Source organism: Neoarius graeffei, chromosome 17 (assembly GCF_027579695.1).
Source record: "Neoarius graeffei isolate fNeoGra1 chromosome 17, fNeoGra1.pri, whole genome shotgun sequence".
Classification (NCBI taxonomy): domain Eukaryota; kingdom Metazoa; phylum Chordata; class Actinopteri; order Siluriformes; family Ariidae; genus Neoarius; species Neoarius graeffei.
The window spans coordinates 39281343-39304343 of NC_083585.1; the positions used below are offsets into that span (position 1 = coordinate 39281343).

The 23001-nt window shown below is 41.1% G+C and overlaps 1 protein-coding gene across 1 annotated transcript in view; it reads right to left on the minus strand.

The window, feature by feature from the left end:
- Positions 1–23001, minus strand: part of gbe1b (glucan (1,4-alpha-), branching enzyme 1b) — a 293413-nt gene that overhangs the window by 145365 nt on the left and 125047 nt on the right. The window contains 3 exon segments of the mRNA XM_060898133.1: positions 4359–4457; positions 16000–16127; positions 16590–16705. Of these exon segments, the coding sequence (XP_060754116.1) occupies positions 4359–4457; positions 16000–16127; positions 16590–16705 (343 nt within the window).

Here is a 23001-nt window from a genome sequence, read left to right on the forward strand (position 1 = left end):
CCCCTACTACTACCTCTGTGGGTGGTGAAGAAAGGGGACCGGAGAGTGTGCACCAATTATAGGGGAATCACACTTCTCAGCCTCCCCAGGAAGGTTTACTCCAGGGTACTGGAGAGGAGAATTTGGCCGATAGTCGAACCTCAGATCCAGGAGGAATAATGCGGTTTTCGTCCTGGTTGCGGAACACTGGACCAGGTCTATACCCTTCATACGGTGATCGAGGGTTCATGGGAGTTTGCCCAACCAGTTCACATGTGCTTTGTGGATCTGGAGAAGGCATTCGACCGTGTCCCTCGTGGTATTCTGTGGGGGGTGCTTCGGGAGTATGGGGTTCGGGGCTCTTTGCTAAGAGCTGTCCAGCCCCTGTACGAACGGAGCAGGAGTCTGGTTCGCATTGCTGGCAGTAAGTCAGACCTGTTCCCAGTGCATGGGCAGGGCTGCCCTTTGTCACCGGTTCTGTTCATAATTTTTATGGACAGAATTTCTAGGCGCAGCCAGGGGCCGGAGGGAGTCCTGGTTGGGCACCACAGGATTTCATCTCTGCTTTTTGCAGATGATGTTGTCCTGTTGGCTTCTTCAAACCAGAACCTTCAGCATGCACAGGGGCGGTTTGCAGTCGAGTGTGAAATGGCTGGGATAAGAATCAGCACCTCCAAGTCCGAGGCCATGGTTCTCGACCGGAAAAGGGTGGCTTGCCCTCTCCAGGTTGATGGAGAAGTCCTGCCTCAAGTGGAGGAGTTTAAGTATCTCGGGATCTTGTTCACGAGTGAGGGAAGGATGGAGCGTGAGATCGACAGGCGAATCGGTGCAGCCTCCGCAGTGATGTGGTCGCTTTACCGGTCCGTTGTGGTGAAGGAGCTGAGCCAAAAGGCAAAGTTCTCGATTTACTGGTCGATCTACGTTCCGAGTCTTACCTATGGTCATGAGCTTTGGGTAATGACCGAAAGAACAAGATCGCGGATACAAGCGGCCGAATTGAGTTTCCTTTGCAGGGTGGCTGGGCGCTCCCTTAGAAATAGGGTGAGAAGCACAATCACTTGGGAGGAGCTCGGAGTAGAGCCGCTGCTACTCCACATCAAGTGGAATCAGCTGTGGTGGCTTGGGCATCTCTTTCAGATGCCTCCTGGACGCCTCCCTGGGGAGGTGTTCCAGGCATGTGCCCCCGGGAGGAGGCCCCAGGGAAGACCCAGGACACGCTGGAGGGACTATGTCTCTCGGCTGCCCTGGGAACGCCTCAGTGTTCTTCCCGAGGAGCTGGCCGAGGTGTCTGGGGAGAGGGAAGTTTGGGCTTCCATGCTCACACTGCTGCCTCCGCGACCCGGCTCCGGATAAACGGAAGATGAGATGAGATGTATCATTTTACCTGTACTTCCCTATTTTGTTTAGGCACAGTTACATGCACTTATGGAAGCAGTTAGGTAACATTTACTACCATCATGTTACTTCTTATCATTAAGTGCTAAAGTTTACATGTTATTTTTCACATTAGTTACTATGTACATTAAGCTTTATTCTATTGACATTCACTGGATATGAGCAATCGCACACTCTGATTGGCTACTCTACTACTTCGCTATCAGCTCATATACCGCGAGTGGAGATAAACAAAATGGCGGCACGTGTTGCTGAACGAACCAAGGACAAAATTTAAAAAAGTCTACTCGAAAACAAAACCCCCAAAAATACAAAAAAAGTGTAACAAAATATGAATTGAAAGTATTTGATGGTAAGAATGTATGTTTTAAAAAAAATTCAACAATTATCGCATTTTTCACAAATTGCTCCTGTCATTTCGCCAGTTTGTTTACATTCTAAGTGGAAATGATTTTGTTGGATGTTTTGTATAAAGTTTTTAATTTATCAAATTTGCAAATAATAAAAATGTTCTGTTTATCAAAATCCATTGAATGTGGATAGAATAAAACAGTTATTCCGCTCAATCTCGTCATACATGGCTTATAGCCGACTCGGTGCTACGCACCTCCTTGGCTATAAGCTCATGTACGACTCGATTTCATTAAATAACTGTTAAATATAATTAGTGCTTATATTACTGTACTAACACCGTAGTTTTTACATTTCCAGCATGCAAAATGGCGGCACGTGTTGCTGAACCAACCGAGGACTTAAAATCTATATTCTTCATATTTGCACAAAACCTGCTAGCAATATGTTGGAAAATGCTGAAAAACAGATGAGGATGAAATTGCATTAGGATCATGAAAAAACGGTACAGTATCAATGTTCATCATCATCTTCAGCATTTCAAAAACGAATGTTGTCACTAATGCAGTATGCAAATCTGGGTCAGAGCAGAGAGGTATGTAAAGCAAGAAAAGTTAAAATCTAAACTCTGCTAGTATTGCCTTGGTGAAGTTATGATTGCCAGTAACTGCAAAAGCACATTAACAAACCACAACAGCAAAAAAGAAAAAAGAAAAAAAACTTAAACACTCGTTCTGCTGTCATTTTTTGTGGCTTTGCATTGTGTTTGTGGTTTTGCTGTTGCATTTTTGGTTTGTTAATAAGCTTTGAACATAGAGGCCATGGTAAAAAGACAAGCTTTTTACATTCCAAAGCCTCAACAAATCTACACCATGAGCACATGCACAGAACAACTGACTTAAAACAACAGGGCCTTGTAAATATACAGCTATGGAAAAAATTAAGAAACCACATCACATGAGTAATAGCTGTACAGTATATGTCCTTGACATTTGGAAGAAAATGGAAGGTCATTATTTGATGACAACTGCATACAAATCTTTTAAAGTGCGTATCCCGGGTAAATTCAGGAGCAAGATCAATGTAATTCTCCTATTTTATATTAAACTTTGGTCAAATATCTGTCACATTTTGCACAATTTTTTTTACCTTGCGCAATACCAGAAAAATTCAGTTGAAATCAAGCCATTTGAGGCGAATTGGTCCGCCTCTGAAAAAACTTGGCATTTGGATTTCCCGGCAAACATTGATTTTCGTGACGTCGCGTGCGGGACGCCTCCCTCTGAATTCTACGTCAGCACTGGTTTGTTTATGAGAAAACGACCTGGTGGTTTTCTACAAATTTCTTCAACGTTATCGCGTAATTATTAAAATGGTTAACAGATGTATCGTAGGAGGGTGTAGCAACACCAATCATGATGGGATTAGTACTCATCGTTTTCCAAAAGACCGGACAATGAGAGAGAAATGGGAGCGCTTGGTCTACACAGGCTGTGCACTGAAACTGTACAAGTTCGCACAGCCTGCTGGCGCTTCCGCAGGTAACGTCACGAATCTGGCTCCAGACTCGCTTGGGATTTTTTCAGACGCATTTTGTTATTTTATTTTTTTCTGCTGTAGACAGATGGCCTTGTGCAAAATTACCCTTCTGGATGAGTGTGTAAAGGGACATACTTTCATATAAAAAAACCCGAAATTGGTCCAGAATATACACTTTAAGGTTTGCTTTTGGACATCTTGGGCTTTTCTAATTACCAGTTCATGCAAAAAGATCCTTACAGTGAAGAAGAAAAAAATACCAGAAATGTAACATGGCTGTTAATTGATATATATATATATTTTTTTTGTGTGTGTGTTTTAATTAGCCATAATTATCTGAAAAAGACAAGGGAGAAGGACAAGTATCTACTTATTACTGTCAAACATTGACACTTACTGTAGAAAGAAAGAAAGAAAGAAAGAAAGAAAGAAAGAAAGAAAGAAAGAAAGAAAGAAAGAAAGAAAGAAATTCATCAACATATCAAAATATGAATAACTTAACTGCAAAGGATCACATTAAAACAAACAACTATTTTATATGAAGAAGTTTGAAGATTGCTCCTGAATCACAACCACAATAAACATTTGAGACACGAGAGACACTTTGTGCAACTAGGCTTTAAAACCCTGGCACCGTCCCTGCCACCTTTAGACTAAAATGTCTACATGATGGGTGCCTCCTGCAACACAGGTCAATGACTCCCCCATGTATTGGAGGCTGACGGGAAATCAGATTCTTTTGTTCCAGAATTCACTAGTCATCATGTACTGTATGGCATGAAGAATCAGGCAGACATACTGTATTTGGCAGAAATACTCAGATCTGGCCTCCAAACCAAGCACTTTAGTATGATCTACTTTTACTTTGGTCACTTATATACTACTTTTTCAGTAAGTAAAATTTAAAGAGGCACATAAATGGAAAGAGATTTAAGCAAAAAAAAAGTATCAGTTGGTTGGTATGATACCAGATAAATATTTTAACCCACAAGCATAGGACATACAGTTGCACAGCATCAGCAGTGTGGTAAAGCATCAGGGAGGGAAGTGTTTACTGTTATATCACATGCAATTTTAAGTTAAATCAAATCTACCTGGATCCACTTGTCAGGAATAGCCATGGCCAGCCTGTAGTCAAAGCCACTGCCTCCCTCCTGCACGGGTCGACATAACATGGGCATACCAGACACATCCTTAAAATAAAAGAAAACACACAAATGAACAATACTCTGTCATATGATTTCACTACTCCTTGTTGTTTCTCTAATGTTCATTTGTTTGGTTGGTGTATGGCTAAGTGGATTGGCAAACATAGCATAGTGAGAGGTTTCTTGTTCATACATGAGCTTTCCCATGGTTTCTACTGGATGACTACTCTTTCTACTTTGCATCCCCCCAAATTCATTCATTTAATTTAATTTGGGATTAGTTGTAATTGGCTTACTTGCATACTTAGACTATGGTATACACCAGGAACAACTAAGTCACAGGAATGGGCAGTTTTTGCTTTCATGCAGGCAGGAGTGGCATTCAGATATGAAGCTTGCAGGCCAAAATAGCCACGTCATTAACATAAGCGTGTATTGGGTGCTTGAGTGGTGCTATGTGATGCATTTACATTGTTCATTCATTCATCTTTAGAAACCATTTTTTATCCTGATCAGTACTGCTCTGGGTTTAATTAATAATTTAGTTACATTTTGGGAAAACCAAGTTCATTAGAAAACAAAAATGACAACTGCATGAGCAATCTGGATTGGTTAGCTGGTCGGATTGGTCAGAATTCCTTCTGGAATGAGTGGGAGTGAGAGTAAAACAAGTTTGCACACACCTGAACAACTCCTTATCTTATGTTGACCTTACTTTCTGGTTCTTGTTATGATATGCTGGTCACTTGGCATTATTGACGCTTTTTGTACATCCACTGCTCAACCAGATCATGGCTTACTGTTTATTTCTCATCATATTCTACTGTCCAAGTCATCTTTGCAAATGGACAGGAATAGCAAATCATTGCTCCCAACAACATTCAGAGAATTAATTACAGCGTCTTTCGTCCTCAGCCCTATGCCGTCTATTATGAAAAAAAAATCCATAAATGTAAACCATTTCAGTTTCTGAAACTTTAATCAGTGTATCTGAGGACATTCTCATCAAAGCTATTGCTTGCTTTTCCATTCCTGCTGCAATATCAGTGCTGTCAAGCTTGTTCTCTAATCTTTTAGTCTCCCCTTATGTCTCCATCTCCGCTCAGTCTTGATCATGCTCTCCATCTCTGATAAACTGTATTTGACCAGGTGGTCCCATTAAAAATGAGACCTGTTCCTTCTGTGCTTTTAAAATCAACTGGCATGTCTGAGCATCTTTACAAGAATCTGGCCTCAGTAGCTTATTCCAAGCAACTTTAAACAATGCCTAGTCGTTATACATTTCTTCTGTATTTAATGGTACTAGATGTAAGCCCAACACAATTTTTTTAAACTACTGCCAAACTTTTACACCCCTCTAAACTTTTTCATCATTCCTCTATCGATTCTCCCAGCTTTGGGAACAAAGTATATGGGCAGTTCCCCTCGGTCCACTCAGCACTTGATTATAATATCCTCCTAAACAAACCTCTGTCAGTCTTCCACCGATACTGATCTCATTTCTGAGCTTGTACACAAATCTAATTCATCTGTCTGCCTGTTTGATCTTGCTTCTGCCTGACCTATCAGGAAGTATTTTTAGTCATCTGTGCTCTTATATAGTACCAATCAAAAGTATGGACACATGTCTTCTAATTCATTAGTTTTTTTTATTAATTAAAAGACACTTTGTGTCTTAAAGTAATGATGGACTGTCATTTCTCTTTACTTAGTTGAGTGGTTCTTGGCATAATATGGATTACTACAGTTGTCGAACAGGGTGATTTACTGTATTTATACGGATTACAAACTGGACCTTGACCCCATCACCTGTCCAACTATACTAGTGCATCGCAAACAATTAGAATATTGTGAAAAAGTTCTTTTTTTTTTGTAATTTAATTCAAAAAGGTAAACTTTCATATATTCTATATTCATTACACAAAGTGAAATATTTCAAGACTTTTTTGTTTTAATTTTGTTGGTTATGGTTATAGCTCATGAAAATCAGAAATGCAGGCTTTCACATTATTAGAATGTTTCCTAAGATCAATCAAAAAAAGAATTTACAATGCAGAAATGTCCAACTTCTGAAAAGTATGTTAATTTATACACTCAATACTTGGTTGAGGCTCCTTTACCATGAATTACTGCATCAGTGCAGCGTAGCATGGACGCGATCAACCTGTGGCACTGCGGAGTTGATGTTGAAGCCTAGGTTGCTTTGATAGAGGCCTTCAGCTCATCTGTATTTTTTGGTCGGGTGTTTCTCATCTTCCTCTTGACAATACCTCTAAGATTCTCCATGGGGTTCAGGTCAGGTGAGTTGACTGGCCAATCAAGCACAATAATGTCATGGTCAGCAAACCATTTGGCAGTTTTTGCAGTAGTTTTTACCAGCAGGTGCTAAGTCCTGCTGGAAAAGGAAATTTGCATCTCCATAAAGCTTGTCAGCAGATGGAAGCATGAAGTGCTCTAAAATCTCCTGGTAGACAGCTGTCTTGACTTTGGACTTGATAAAACGCAGTGGACCAACACCAGCAGATGACATGGCACCCCAAATCATCACAGACTGTGGAAACTTCACACTGGACTTCAAACACCTTGGATTCTGTGCCTCTTCACTCTTCCTCCAGACTCTAGGACCATCCATCCATTATCTGTACTGTAGCTGCTTATCCTGTTCTACAGGGTTGCAGGCAAGCTGGAGCCTATCCCAGATGACTATGGACGACAGGCAGGGTACACCTTGGACAAGTCGCCAGGTTATCGCAGGGCTGACACAGAGACAAACAACCATTCACACTCACATTCACACCTATGGTCAATTTAGAGCCACCAATTAACCAAACCTGCATGTCTTTGGACTGTGGGGGAACTGGAGCACCCGGAGGAAACCCACGCAGACATGGGGAGAACATGCCAACTCCACACAGAAAGGCCCTCGCCGGCCACTGGGCTCGAACCCAGAACCTTCTTGCTGTGAGGCGACAGTGCTAACCATTACACCACCGTGCTGCCGACTCTAGGACCTTGATTTCCAAATGAAATACAAAATTTACTTTCATCTGAAAAGAGGACTTTGGACCACTGAGCAACAATCCAGTTTTTTCCTCTCCTTAGGACTAAGGAGAGAAAGAACTGGACTGTTGCTCAGTGGTCCAAAGTCCTCTTTTCAGATGAAAAATTTTGTATTCCATTTGGAAATCAAAGTCCTACAGTAAGACACTTCTGGCCTTGTCTCTGGTTCAGGAGTGGCTTGATATTAGGAATGCGACAGTTGTAGCCCCTTTTCTGAAGAGGTCTATGCGTGGTGGCTCTTGATGCACTGACACCAAAATTTGTGAAGCTCTCCCAAGTTCTTGAATTGACTTTTCTTGACAATTTTCTCATGGCTGCGGTCATCCCTGTTGCTTGTGCATCTTTCCAGCCAACCTTTTTATCAATGACCTTCTGTGACTTACCTTCCTTGTGGAGGGTGTCGATGATCATCTTCTGGACAGCTGTCAACTCAGCAGTCTTCCCCATGACTGAAGTTGTGTGTACTGAACTTGACCAAGAGATACACAGTATTTATACTGTTTTACTCAAACTCAAAATGAAATACTCATATTTTGAGATATGCTTTTTCATTTGTTTTGCACTGTAGTCCATAATTATCAAAAGTAAAATAGAAAAATGCTTGAAACATTTTGTGTAATGAGTCTACAATATATTAAATTTTCACTTTCTTAAATAACTAATGGAAAATATTGAACTTTTCCTACAATACGTATTATAATTGTTTGAGATGCACCAGTAGGTCAATATCAAACCTCCCCTTTATCCCCAAGATCTTAGAAAAAGTTGTGGCACAGGAGGTATGCTCATACAAGTACCTACATATGACTTTTGCACTCGTTGTACATTGCTCTGGATAAGAGTGTATGCTAAATGCCATGTAAAGTAATACATAAGCATAGCATTCATGAAATCTATCAGTAAAGATTCAGCCCTGATCTTAGCTGAGAGACAGCACTGATTAATTAGTAAATTACCTACAACTGGCCTCTGATCAAGGTTGTGTCTCCTTGCTTGTGCTGCTTGACCTTAACACAGCTTTTGACATCACTGATCATACCATTCTCCTTGATAGACTAGAAAACATCACTGGAGTTAAGGGATCGGCCCTCTCCTGGCTCAGGTCTTATTTAACTGGTCATTATCAGTTTGTTGATGTAAATTGTGACTCCACTATGCACACTAAGCTAAAGTTTGGTGTTTCACAAGGTTCTATCTTTGGCCCACTGTTTGTTTGTTTTTTTTAATATGTGTCATGTTGTCACAGTCTGGTCCAGTCCATCCATGCCTTAGATTGTGGGACTTCCATGCTGGCTCCAGGACAGGAATTCGGTCCTGCCTTGCTGAAGGCCATTTCCTGAAGCGGCACTCCCACGCCCTGCTACCATTCCTCTCCCATCAGCCAGGGCTTTTTAAGAACTGTTTGGAGCTACTCCATTTGCCAGACTGTCTCTTGTAGACTTTCCTCGCCTCACTACAGCTCATTGGTACTGTGTCTTCTTGATTCCCCCTGCCTGAAATTTTCCTTGTTTTTTGTCAAGTTTTTCTGTCCAGTTTTTTGTCACCGTTTTTGCCTGCCTGTTCTTTTGAATTGTGCCCTTTGCTACCTCTGCCTGGATTTCCCTTGTCCCTATGTTCATCAGTTTTAGTGAAGATTTTTCTGTCCTGTTTTTTTGTCCCTGATAGTGTCTACCTGCTCCTCTGCGTTTTTGACCTCCTGGCCTGTTTTATGACTACCGATTTTTGCCTGAGCCCTACTGTACCTTTTGCCTTTCTGCCATCTACTTCATTAAAGAAGTTTTCTCTTTGCACTGCCTGTTTTCTGAGTCTGCTCTTGGGTCCTCACTTCACCTCAGTTCGCCATTCCTGACATATGTACTATGATTACATAGTAACTCTGGATGGCCTTTCTGTTTCATCATGTGCAGCAGTAAAAGACCTTGGTTTGATCAGTGACTCCAGTCTTTCATTTGAAACTCATGGAGATATTATTACTTGGATAGCCTGCTTTCATCTCAGAAATATTGCTAAGATGTCACTACACGATGCAGATTAACTAGCTCATGCTTTTGTTACCTCTAGGCTGGATTATTTTAATGCCTTACTGTCTAAATGTTTCAGTAGGCACATACACAAGATCCAGTTAGTCCAACATGCAACAACAAGAGTCCTTACTAAAACCAGAAGATATGACCACCCCTATCTTTTTCACACTGCATTGGCTTCCAATCAAATTTTGCATTGATTATAAAATACTACTACTGACCTATAAAGCACTGAAAGGTCTCGCGCCACAGTACCTGAGTGAACTTCTGGTCCTTTATGACAAATTACACCTACTTACATCAAAAGGTGCAGGCTGTTTGTTGGTGCCTCAAATAATGAAGGCTACAGCAGGGGACAGAGCCTTCTCTTACAAAGCGCCACAGTTATGAAACAGCCTTCCAAATAGTGTCTGGGACTCGGACACAGTCTCAGCGTTTAAGTCTAAGCTGAATACGTATTTGTTTCATCAAGCCTTTTGTTTATAGCTTTTTATTAAATAAAGGAGAAGATCTGGAAGGTTCTTGCTCATAGAATGTTTTGGTAAACTGGAATGTATGGCTGCCGTCATCTCCCCTCCCCCATCCCCCACTCTCACACATTCACTCAGGTTTGTTGATTGTGGAGTGGCTGTTTAGCTTTATGTCCCAGGGCAGCCCCATGTCTGTGTTACCTTTTGGCTCGCCCTTTTAGTTATACGGTCATAGTCTTGCTGAAGTCCCTACTTGCATATAGCGCACAACACACGCTGTTCGTAAATGAAGATGACCTCTCTTGTTCTTCAGACCTGCTTGATTCATCCTGATGCCCTACTTCTGGCTCAGGTTCTCATCATTTCACTTCTGTGGTGGATGGCCCATATGGGCAGCCTAAAGATATTTCTAGAAGATGGCTCTGGAGACTTAACGCAAACGGTTTTGCTACGATGGCTTAGGACTATAATTGCCCTGATAACTTTAGGACTGCAGTTGTCATGAACAGTGTTTCCACACTATCAGTGAACAGTTGATAACTTCAACAAAATAGACTTCATATAAAAGTATAATGAACTTCCTGGTGACACAATTGCACTTTTTGACCATACAGAACACACTTATAGAAGCAAGTTATTTATAATCATGCTCTCTTATCACCCAAATGAGTATGGGTTCCCTTTTGAGTCTGGTTCCTCTCAGGCTTTCTTCCTTATGTCATCTTGGGGAGTTTTTCGTTGTCACCATCGCCTCAGGCTTGCTCATTAGGGATAAATTTCTTAGTTCATATGTTTAAAATCTTTATTTTTCTGTAAAGCTGTTGTGCAGCAGTGTATATTGTTAAAACCACTATACAAATACACTTGTATTTTTATTATTTACTACTTACCATTTGATGGTCTCAAACATATCAAGAAGGCAAGAGATTTCACTAATTAACTTTTGACGAGGCACCTGTTAATTGAAAAGCATTCCAGGTGACTACCTCATGAAGCTGCTTAAGATAATGCCAATAGCGTGCAAAGCATCATCAAGATAAACAGTGGCTACTTTGAAGAATCTAAAATATGAAACCTTTAACACCTTTTTTTTTTGTCGTTGACTACATAATTTCAGATATGTTCCATCCGTTATTTCATAGTTTTGATGTCTTCAGTATTGTTCTACAATGTAGAAAATGGTCAAAATACACAAAAACCGATGAATGAGTCGGTGTGTCCAAACTTTTGACTGGCACGGTATGTTACCTCATTATCAAGCCTCTTGGTTATGCTTCTGTTTCTACTACATAAAAAGTACCAATCCTGGAACAGTATTGGCCTATTTCCTACCTCTTTTACAAAGCCAAATTGTTGAAAAGGTCTGCAGCTTCTTAATTGTAATTGCTCTTAATCAATAACAATCTTTATGAATCATTCCAACAGGGTTTTGCACACTTCATAGGAAAAAAACAACCCTTTTATGGTCCTTCAATAAACTCTTCAGCTTTATTTTTTCTGTATTTTTCTTAACAGCAGTTTGCCCTTTAACTTTTGGAATTACTGACAATACTGCTTTTGTGTGATTTAATGCTATATTAATGAATTATATCACCTTGATATCCTGAATAAGCACAAACCATTCACTGACAGAGGTGAACAAGGTAAAAGGATCAGTTCTTAGACTACGTTCAGACTGCACCCTGAAACGACCCATATCCGATTTTTTTGCCCATATGTGACCTGTATCCGATTTGTTATTGACAATCTGAACGACACAGATCTGATTTTTTCACATGCGACCCAGGCCGCTTGGATATGTGGTCCTAAATCCGATGCATATCCGTTATTTTCACATGCGACTGCAGTCTGACCGGACAGGTCGCATTCATGCGACCTACACGTCATCAACAAGAGACAAACGTCACTATTCTGCGTTGGCTAATCCCGCCTCTTTGGCGGAAAACAACAACGTTTGTACAGTTTTCAGAATTTAAATAGACTTTTATAGAATTGATCAAGCTAATAGTGGATTTGGTAGGGACCTGGATGTTGATCTGTTAGCCTGATTAAATAAAACAGCTTCTATAACTGATTTATAACTTAAACCATCCTGTATTACAAGATTATAAGATTGTTCTGGAAATTTCCAGTAATTTGACACCTCCGGTCTCATTAGTCTGCTGCCCACATTAATCAGATTATTGTGTGAGTTCTGCCGCCGCCACAAAAACCACATCGCCAGGTCTCGCCTCATCTCCATCGCAAACTGCACTGGTGTTTATGCACCTTGAGCCAGCGCTGAGAGAAGTTGCAGAATTCAGCTGGCTATAAACAATCTAAATAAATATTTATAAAAATGTAGAAAAAGTTTATTAACATGACGAAATAAATATGTGCAAATTATTAAGCCTGAATTAAGAGTTTGGTAATACAGCGGCCGTATCCCAAATGACTGCCTACTGAAGCTCGAGTGCACTATATAGAGTTTAAAAATCCATTACTTCCTAGTAACATGTAGTGCACTTATATAGAAATTAGAGAGACATTTCGGAGTCAACCCTCGTTACCAGGCTACACGTTTTCATTTCAGTTCAGAAACAAAAACACAGACGAGACCTCACACTTTAACACTAACCAGATAATTAAACAAACAAACAAAAATCATTAAACATGAAGAGTGCGCTTTTTTTTTTACGTATTACGTAGATGTGCTTATTACGTGTCAATTTGCGCATGCAGGACACTTTTGGGTCGTTTTCCGTTCATATTGGAGATCGCATACAAGTCTCATATAATTGGCAATGTGAACGGCCTAACAAAAAAATCGGATTTCACAACAAATCGGATATGGGTCGTTTCAGGTTGCAGTCTGAACGTAGTGTTAGTCTGACCCTTTCCATTAACTAGGTTTCCCTCCAAATCATAACATTCACCACCACTTTCTTATTTTTCTGTTATATTAATACTACACACTTGTGTGTGTACCAAAGCTACCATCGCCCTGCCACTCCCTACCTTTATATCAGATATTCATTGGATGAACGTTTCCCCATGCTGAAATTTTGGTTTGCGAGTTCTTAACATTCCAGCTTGTTTATTACATCTTTTTCTTCCTTGATATTCCTGATAAAAACATACATTGCCTTTAAATTAAGCAACTAAAATTCTAACACATTATAAAAATGACTTGCAATTTTACCTTTTATATGCACAACTATTATCTTATGTTTCTAATTCAAACTCATCCTTTGAGGATCTATAAGGTCTTGAGAGCCTTATTTAGCAGAGTTTCTCCATCTACAGTATACCCTTTCCTTCCCTAAATTCAAAGTGGACGTTTATAGGGGTAGATATTTTAGCATCATCATTTGTACACAGCAGAACCCACAGTACATTCAAGTTTGCTCTGCCATCTCTTCCTTTGATCAGTGGTGAAACAAACTGGACAGCCATCTTGGGTATTAGAAGGATGCAACCTAAATGAACCAATTTACTTTTATATATGCACACTCAACACTATTAGGAACACTATACTAAATACTGGGTAGGGCATCCTTTGCTCTCAAAACAGCCTCAATTCTTTGTGGAATGGATTCCACAAGATGTTGGAAACATCCTTTTGAGGGTCTGGTCCATGTTAACATGATTGCATCGTGTAATTGCTGCAGATTTTCCAGGTGCAATTGACCCACATCCCAAAGGTGTTCTATTGGATTCAGATCAGTGACTGGGAAGGCCACTGAAGAACACTGACAGAGGTGAACAAGGTAACAAGGATCAGTCCTTTGTCTGAGCCTTTCTATTAATTCGGTTTCCCTAAACTCATTTTCAAGTTCATGAAACCGGTTTGAGATGACTTTTGCCCTGTGACATGGTGCATTATCATGCTGGAAGTAGTCATTAGAAGATGGGCAAATTGTGGCCATGAAGGGATGCACATGGTCAGCAACAATACTCAGATAGGCTGCGGCATTCAAGCAATTATTGATTGATGTTAATGATCCCAAAGTGTGCCAAGAAAACATTCCCCACACCATTACACCAGTTTGGACAGTTGAAACAAGCCAGATTGAGGACATGAATTCATGCTTTTGGTGCCAAATTCTGACCCTACCATCTGTGTGCCTCAGCAGAAATCAAGATTCATCAGACCAGGCTACATTTTTCCAGTTTTTGACTGTCCAGTTTTGGTGAGCCTGTGCCCAATGCAGCCTCAGCTTTCTGTTCTTGGCTTACCAAAGTGGGAACTTGTGTAGTCTTCTGCTGTGGTAGACCATTCACCTCAAGGTTTGACATGTTGTGGATTCTGAGATGCTTTTCTACTCACCACAATTGTACAGAGTGATTGTCTGTCTAACTGCAGGTTTTTTGGGGGTTTTTTGTCCGCTTAAACAAGTCTGGCCATTCTTTGTTGACCTCTCATCAACAAGGCATTTCCATCCGCAGAACTGGATGGTTTTTCTCCATTGTACTATTCTGAGCAAACTCTAGAGAGACTGTTTCACATGAAAATTCTAGATCAGCAGTTTCTGAAATACTCAAACCAGCCCATCTGGCACCAACAATCATGCCATGGTCAAAATTAATGCCGACAAATTTTTCTCAATTTTGTTGTGAACATTACCTGAAGCTGCTGGCCTGTATCTGCATGACCTTATGCACTGCACTGCTGCCACATGATTGGCTGATTAGATAACATTGACCGTAGGTGTGAATGTGAGTGTGAATGGTTGTCTGTGTCTATGTGTCAGCCCTGTGATGACCTGGCGGCTTGTCCAGGGTGTACCCCGCCTTTCGCCCGTAGTCAGCTGGGATAGGCTCCAGCTTGCCTGCGACCCTGTAGAACAGGATAAAGCGGCTAGAGATAATGAGATGAGATAACTGCATGAAAGTAAGTGTAAAGGTGTTCCTAATAAAGTGCTCTGAGAGTCTACACAACAATAATAATCTTGATCATCATCCATGTGTTGTTGTTGATGCTGTTTTAATTATTATTATTATAATTATTATTAGGGAGACTGCCAAATTATTAAAAACATTATTTTAGATTGTTTTAGTTAGTCCGTTAATCAGCTTGTTATTTTCTAAAAGCACAAAAGTTTGTCTGTGTATGCTAAAAAAAAAAAAAAATGGTAACCACCATTAAACAAAACAAAACCCTAAATTAGTTGTTCATAAACAAAGCCAAGCTACTATCTCACCAAGGTGTTGTTTACTAAATATTAAAAACATAGAAGTGAGTCAAATAGCGTTTTCTTAGATAGTAAGACACTGCCACTGAGCACTCATTTAACGTGCTCTGCTCGTTTGACCCTTTAGGTTCCTTCTTTGTAGAAATAAAGGAAAATAGTTCTGCTGACAAGAAGGTTAGCGAACTGAGAAAAGAAGCATTATTGGGATTTAAGATGTGGTTTTTTTGCGAGGAGTAATGAGGAGAAAGAAACACCACCACTGCACTACAGAGGGGTAAACAATGTGCAAATAATAATAATAATAATAATAATAATAATATTATAGGTTTTCCACATATACTGTATAAAGTTCTGTTTTCATATATAATCTAAATTTTAGGGCGGCACAGTGGTGTAGTGGTTAGCGCTGTCGCCTCACAGCAAGAAGATCTGGGTTCGAGCCCCGTAGCCGGCGAGGGCCTTTCTGTGCGGAGTTTGCACGTTCTCCCCGTGTCCACGTGGGTTTCCTCCGGGTGCTCCGGTTTCCCCCACAGTCCAAAGACATGCAGGTTAGGTTAACTGGTGACTCTAAATTGACCGTAGGTGTGAATGTGAGTGTGAATGGTTGTCTGTGTCTATGTGTCAGCCCTGTGATGACCTGGCGACTTGTCCAGGGTGTACCCCGCCTTTCGCCCGTAGTCAGCTGGGATAGGCTCCAGCTTGCCTGCGACCCTGTAGAACAGGATAAAGCGGCTACAGATAATGAGATGAGAATCTAAATTTTAAGATGGTCACACTTTCTGAAGTAGGATGAGTCACCTTTATGTAATATGCATCTGTTTAGTTACATATTATTAAAAAAACAAAAACAAAACTATACCTCAGCTATAGTTATGCAGTCCTCATATAGGGTGTGTAGAATATGGTTGGCTAGCATGAGGTATACTAGAGAGTCCTCGTCAACATGGAGTCCAAAGTATTCTGAATATGAGCCTGAAAATCCTGAACCTGAGTATAAAAGAATGTAAAAATGAGACAAATAGCGTGACAAGCACATTAATTTAGTATAGCTCATATACTAATAATATTTAGACTAATTTACATAATGATTTTTTAAAATTATTATTATTATTATTATTATTATGTATACATCTATATATTTTTTTTACATTTAAAGACTCATAAAATAGCGCCCATTTCATTTGCATCCTCTTTAATTATTTTCTTTATGCTACTGTATTTAAACACGTTTTTACCATTTCATTTAGTTCTTAACAGATGTGAGGGGAAAAAAACATCACAAAAAAAGAAAAAAGGACCAACAGCTTATGGTTAATCCTCTGCCTGAAGGATTGTTCCTCATCTCTATCCATTTAAATTAAATGAATTTTAAGTATCGTTTTTGAATGCTTGTCACAGGTACACACAACTACTCTGTATGCATTAAGCAAAAAATTTTTACCTACATACCGACACCATGATGGTGGTAGAGCATGGAGGTGATCCCATCGAACCGAAATCCATCAAAACGGTACTCCTCCATCCACCAGCGCAGGTTGGATAAGAGGAAACGCAGCACTTCCCAGCTAGAATGAACACACACACACACACACACACACACACACACACCTAGTTATAAGGTTGCATTTTGGAGGAGGAAAAAAAAAAAAAAAGCCTGAAAATTCTGAACCATGGATTCGTAGCTCATGTTTTTGTATGAGCAATTGTAGAATTGACTCAAAACGATTGGCACTGTAAGTCATGCAACATTTCTCCCTTTGAGACCTACTGAAAGGATAGATTTTGAGCATGGCATGGAGAGCTCATATTTTGGGTAGAGAGAGCAGGCACTGTAGTTTCAGATTTCCTGACAACACAATCAATAGAGCCGATAATATAACTTACCTGTATGCAGCGTGATAGTTTCTTGCAGAGCTATAATTATACTGTGTTCAAAGAGGAACAATGCATACTCTACATACAGTGCATTCAGAAACCTTTCAATTATTATTTTTTTTCATCATTTTGTTACTAGATTTATACACTGGCCTAAAAATCACTCTTGCTTTGTTTTGGACATGGATTTCATTTCACTGTCATGGTGGAAGCTGAGTCTTCAGTACAAACTGAGGTCCTGAGCACTTTAACAGGTTTTCCATACAGATGTTTTTATACATTTAATTTGCTCATCTTTCTCAATCCAAATAAACCTCCCTGCTGCTGAAAACATGCCCACTGCACGATGCCATGCTTCTCTATGGCACGATGCCATAGAGAACAAATGACCTAGGTGATGAGTGGTGCTTGGTTTTGTAAAGATGTAGACCATAGAATCAGGTCCAAGTGAATATTCATGCACCTCTTACTAAGGTCCTGGGTATGATTTTAAACTGCAACCAGTTTTGAGTCTCAGGTCCGGGAGGACTTGAGTATTGGGGAAAGTGGAGTTACTCCTTAATCACTATTGCTCCCAGGTCCGCTCTGACCCGGAGTGGTTGCACCTGCCTGGGTTCCAGCTATGGGTTAAATCAGGGGTGGGCAAACTTTTTGGCTCAGGGGCCACATTGACTTTTGAAATTTGCCAGGCGGGCCGGGCCAACACCAAATTCATACATATCGAACATAAACCGGAAAAGCTTTAGTGTTATTGTAAGGCCTTCACTGACAGAGACCCAAATGCAGATCAGATTGACATTTATTTTAGTTCTCAGTCAACAAAGGCAGAGCAGAAAAATGTTTGCAGTTCAATAGATTGGCACTGGATCCATCCAGAAAAGTAATACACACACACACACGCGCGTGACAGTAAGAAAAGTAGCACACTGAATTCTTAAATTACATCTTTGAGCTGCCAGGATGAGTAGGATGCCAGTGTATTTGTATATTTGTATCATTTTATACATACAACTAAATTGCATATCATTAAATTGAACTAAATTACATATCAGTACATATCATTTTTGTACATTTCACTGAACTCGTAGATTTACACCTGAGTGTTTTTTTTTTTAACCATCCACTTTCAGCCTGCCAGTACAACCAACCACCATTAGTAGGAGAGGTACCACACCATTCCAAGATGTTTGCAGTTCAACAGTTTGGGTACCACACCATGCCAACATATTTGCAGTTCAATGGTTTGGCACTGGATCCATCCAGCCCACAAAATCAGACAAAACAGCTCAAGAAAGCAAAAAACTCCAAACTGGTTTTCAGGTTCAAAGTCACTCACTGAAATATTTCCAGTCCTCAAAAAATCAAAACACAGGTTCCAAACAGGTTTTCATATTCCAAAAGGCCACTCATAGATCAGAATAACCTCCACAGGCAAAAGTCCAGGAACAGATATAAGCAGAAGCAAGGTCAGCTGCTCATAATACACCTATAATAGCAGACAGGGACATAAATGAGGGGCGGAGCAGTCACCCAAAAGCACATGGTACTTAAAAACAAACACCAGCACTACAGCAGCCACCCACGACAACCAAAATTACTAAGAGTTCTACTTTTTATATTATTATGTCTGTAAACATGTGACTACCATCTTATTACAGCTCCAACATAGTTTTAAAAAGAGAAAGTGTTAATACTCACATTCACTCAGCAACCGCTGAGCTTGCGCTGACTGGTTGTTAGCATAATTAGCATGCTTGGAGGAAAAGTGCCATTTGATGTTATATTCCTTTAAAACTGCAACGGTTTCTTTGCAAATAAGGCATACAGCCTTTGATCGGACTTCAGCAAAAAAATATTTAGTTGTCCATTCTTTATTGAACACCCTGCACTCACTGTCCACTTTTCTTTTTTTAGGACCACTCATTGTAAAGTTTTATCCTGTGTTCTCGAGATCATCAGTGGCACGGGCGCCAGAATGACTTCCATGGCACGCGCTGCACCACTCTGCAAATGTAATCTCGCGTGAATATGACTGACTGGAAAGACGGATCTCTAGAACACCTGTCTACGTGATAACACTGACGCTTATAGTTTATAGATCTGCTCAATCGTGTTTATATGATTGTCTTCCGCGGGCCGGATTAAAAACCCCAACGGGCCAGATGTGGCCCACGGGCCGTAGTTTGCCCACCTCTGGGTTAAATAGTACATGACCAATAAGGCGCTCTGGCAGCAGGGCGCTTTTCGGTGCAATGTGGCAGATGAACCCAACAGGGTCAAATGGTACATCATTCAGCAAGTCAGTTGTCACTGCAGGGCAACTTCCATACCTGTCAGGTCTGTGGCACTTTTGTGCCAGGTCTGGAGGTCCAGAGAGACAACACGATGGGGGCATGACATCGTTTGTCTTACCTTACTGTGCAAGGCGCTTTGTTAGGAAAGGAGAATAGTATGCGAGAACTCACGAGGCCAGACATTCCGTGGCGGCTCAGCCAGGCCGTTCATGCCACCAGTGCCGGTGACTCTGTTGCTCTGGTGTGGGCCTCGTGACCCATCTGCATTTCTGCGCATCCTAATGAAGCAGTCATCATCGCTAGCGATGGACAACTGACGACAACGGTGACGACTGAAGAGTGACTTCCATCTGGTCACTCTACCTTAAAGACCTGATTGTTGCAGTGCCACAGAGCTTGTGGTGCTTCTGGAGTTCTGCCTGAGTAGCCATGATGATGAAAATTACATTACAGGTATTTAGCAAATGCTCTTATCCAGAGTGACATACAATAAGCACACACATACCCGGCACCTGGAGAGCAGTTGGGGGTTAGGTGCCTTGCTCAAGGGCACTTCAGCCATGGATTTTCCTACTGGTCCAGGGAATCAAACCAGCGACCCTTTGGGCACAAGACTGCTTCTCTAACCTTTAGGCCACGGCTCCCCAAAAATAAGCAAAAAGTTAAAGGCCTTCTCCCGTTTGCTCAGTTTGGCTGGTTGGCCAGCTCTAGGAAGAGTCTGGAAGGCTCTGAATATCACTTAAGAATGATGGTGACAATGGTGTTCTTTGGGACCTTCAAAGCTGACAAAATTGTTGGTACCCTACAATACAGTCCTGTCTTGAGGAATGACAAGCTTGCAGGTTGGGAACTGTTTATAAAACTTTTAGTTTCTGAGCACACTCTAATGTCCTCTTGGAAAAATGAAGGTGTTCTATTGTTGCATGTGACCGCTTATCCATCCATCCATCGTCCATAACTGCTTATCCTATGCAGGGTCGCGGGCAAGCTGGAGTCTATCCCAGCTGACTATGGGTGAGAGGCGGGGTACACCCTGGACAAGTCACCAGATCATTGCAGGACTGACACATAGAGACAAACAACCATTCACATTCACACCTACGGTCAAATTAGAGTTATCAATTAGCCTAACCTGCATGTCTTTGGACTGTGGGGGAAACCGGAGCACCCGGAGGAAACCCACGCAGACATGGGGAGAACATGCAAACTGCACACAGAAAGACCCCCGTCAGCCACTGGGCTTGAAGCCAGAACCTTCTTGCTGTGAGGCGACAGTGCTAACCACTACACCACCGTGCCACCACATATGACAGCATTATTCCAAATAGTAAATGGAGAAATGAAAATTGTGCTAAGCTGCACAACTTCCATCAAGTACCTCAATCATGATGTTTAACATACAAATTAAAAATATGAGAGGATAATAATCCCTATAGTAGCACCATATCCTGCTGGATCCTGTCTGTAGGTACTTGTGACTATACATTTTGAGAATCCTCCATACCTTCACTCTCCATGACTAATCCCTGAGCAATGGCCATGTTGCCATAGAAACGCTGTTAAAATGTGATGGCCAGGGTCCTTGACTGTTATGCATGATGCACATAAAATAGGTTAAAGTATCTCATCCGTAAGCATAGCAAATTAAGAGGTCCTTAATGTATTTTGCCTCTAATTTGTGGACATTTTGAGTCTAAATGCTGTCCTTGCCTGTTTAAAACATGACAGCTATGATTTAGCAGCAGAAATATTAAGTCTGTTTCTGCATCTCCTAAAGTGTGTTCAATGCTGTGTGATCTCAAACCCCTTTCAAAAATCTGACAAAGGTGCCAGGTACCAAAGGGTGATAAAATAACACAATGCAGCATCTTTTCAATTATCTAACAGACACCATCCCACCTGCAAGTCTGCAGAGCTATTGTCAGGGATCAGATAACATTAATACAATATCAGGTGCCCCAAACCATCATCTAAAGTCATGTGATGCATCGGTTCTGCACAAAGCACACTCAGCATTTTCCGACTTGCTGATCTAGTCAGGTACATTCATGTATGTAAAATCAAATATATGGATACAAGTATACTGGGAAGGCACAAATCCTTCACCCACCCAGCTACACACGCACGCACATGCACACACATGCTTCTCAGTGCAGTTGTGCTTCCCACAATTGGTCCTGCTTGGGGGGTGGGGGGTAGAGTGGTGCCAGGAGAGATTGGCATTTGCTGAAACTGCTGATGTAGATATCCCTGGTGCGTTTTTATAAAAGAAGGTGTGAACAGCGAGTTCCCATTCCCAAAGCGAAGGGCCTGAAGTGATCCGATAAGCGTGGAGCTGAAACGGCCACCGGCCAGTGTGTGATGAATAGATTAGCCTCTGTCTGACACCACACAAAGAGCTGGTGCACACCGTGTTCTCAAGAGAGTACGGGAATAACTACAGTGAGCAGTAGACCCGCTACAAAACCACACCACTGCATTAAAGCCTAAAGCATGGTTATTAATCAATACAGCAGCTTTCTGTGGAGAGCAAGTGGCCATCTTAAAGGCTGAGAAAGACTATTTCACTTCGAAAAATTGACTGCCATTAAGTGCCTCTATTTTTACACGCACACAAAGAACAACAACAACAAAAAAAATAAATAGTTTTTTTAAAAACTTTTGATCTCAACACAAAGAAATGAAAACTCACTTGGGAATTTTCGGATCCAGCTGGATCCTTCTTCAGCCGTGATGAACTTCCGGAGATCTACACTAAGCTTGTCAGCACATGTGAGCTCTGACGTTACTTCTTAGTCACAGTTCATCACGGCTGAAGAAGGATCCAGCTGGATCCGAAAATTCCCAAGTGAGTTTTCATTTCTTTGTGTTGAGATCAAAAGTTAAAAAAAAAAAAAAAAAACGATCACTTATGTCTTTTACCAATATAGATGAATTTTCATGAACAAATATTGGGTTATTGAATCTAAACTAACCAGTAAACCAACAACTATTGTGGATTATTTAGGTTTTTTTGTGAAACCAGGATCCAACAAATAGAAGAAAAAAAAAATCACAGAAGTGAGAAGTAAGGCTGGGGCTAATTTCTTCCTAGCCCAGAGTGAAAATTCATACAGTCCCGTCAGTGACAGTTGTGACTGGTAATTAAACACCCCAAACACAGACTGTCCAATCAAAGTACAAAAAAGAATAGATGACTGAATGGTACGTTTAGTTTTTGTTTTTTTGTCCAAATGAAAGAGTTAAAACTTTTCTATTTAGCTTTTTTGTGAATTTAAAAGGTCTGTAAATTCATTCATGAGCACATCCCTTCACCAAAGCTTAGCAAAGTACAAAAAGTGTCTCATCTCATCTCATTATCTCTACCCGCTTTATCCTGTTCTACAGGGTCGCAGGCAAGCTGGAGCCTATCCCAGCTGACTACGGGCAAAAGGCGGGGTACACCCTGGACAAGTCGCCAGGTCATCACAGGGCTGACACATAGACACAGACAACCATTCACACTCACATTCACACCTACGCTCAATTTAGAGTCACCAGTTAACCTAACCTGCATGTCTTTGGACTGTGGGGGAAACCGGAGCACCCGGAGGAAACCCACGCGGACACGGGGAGAACATGCAAACTCCATACAGAAAGGCCCTTGCCGGCCGCGGGGCTCGAACCCAGGACCTTCTTGCTGTGAGGCGACA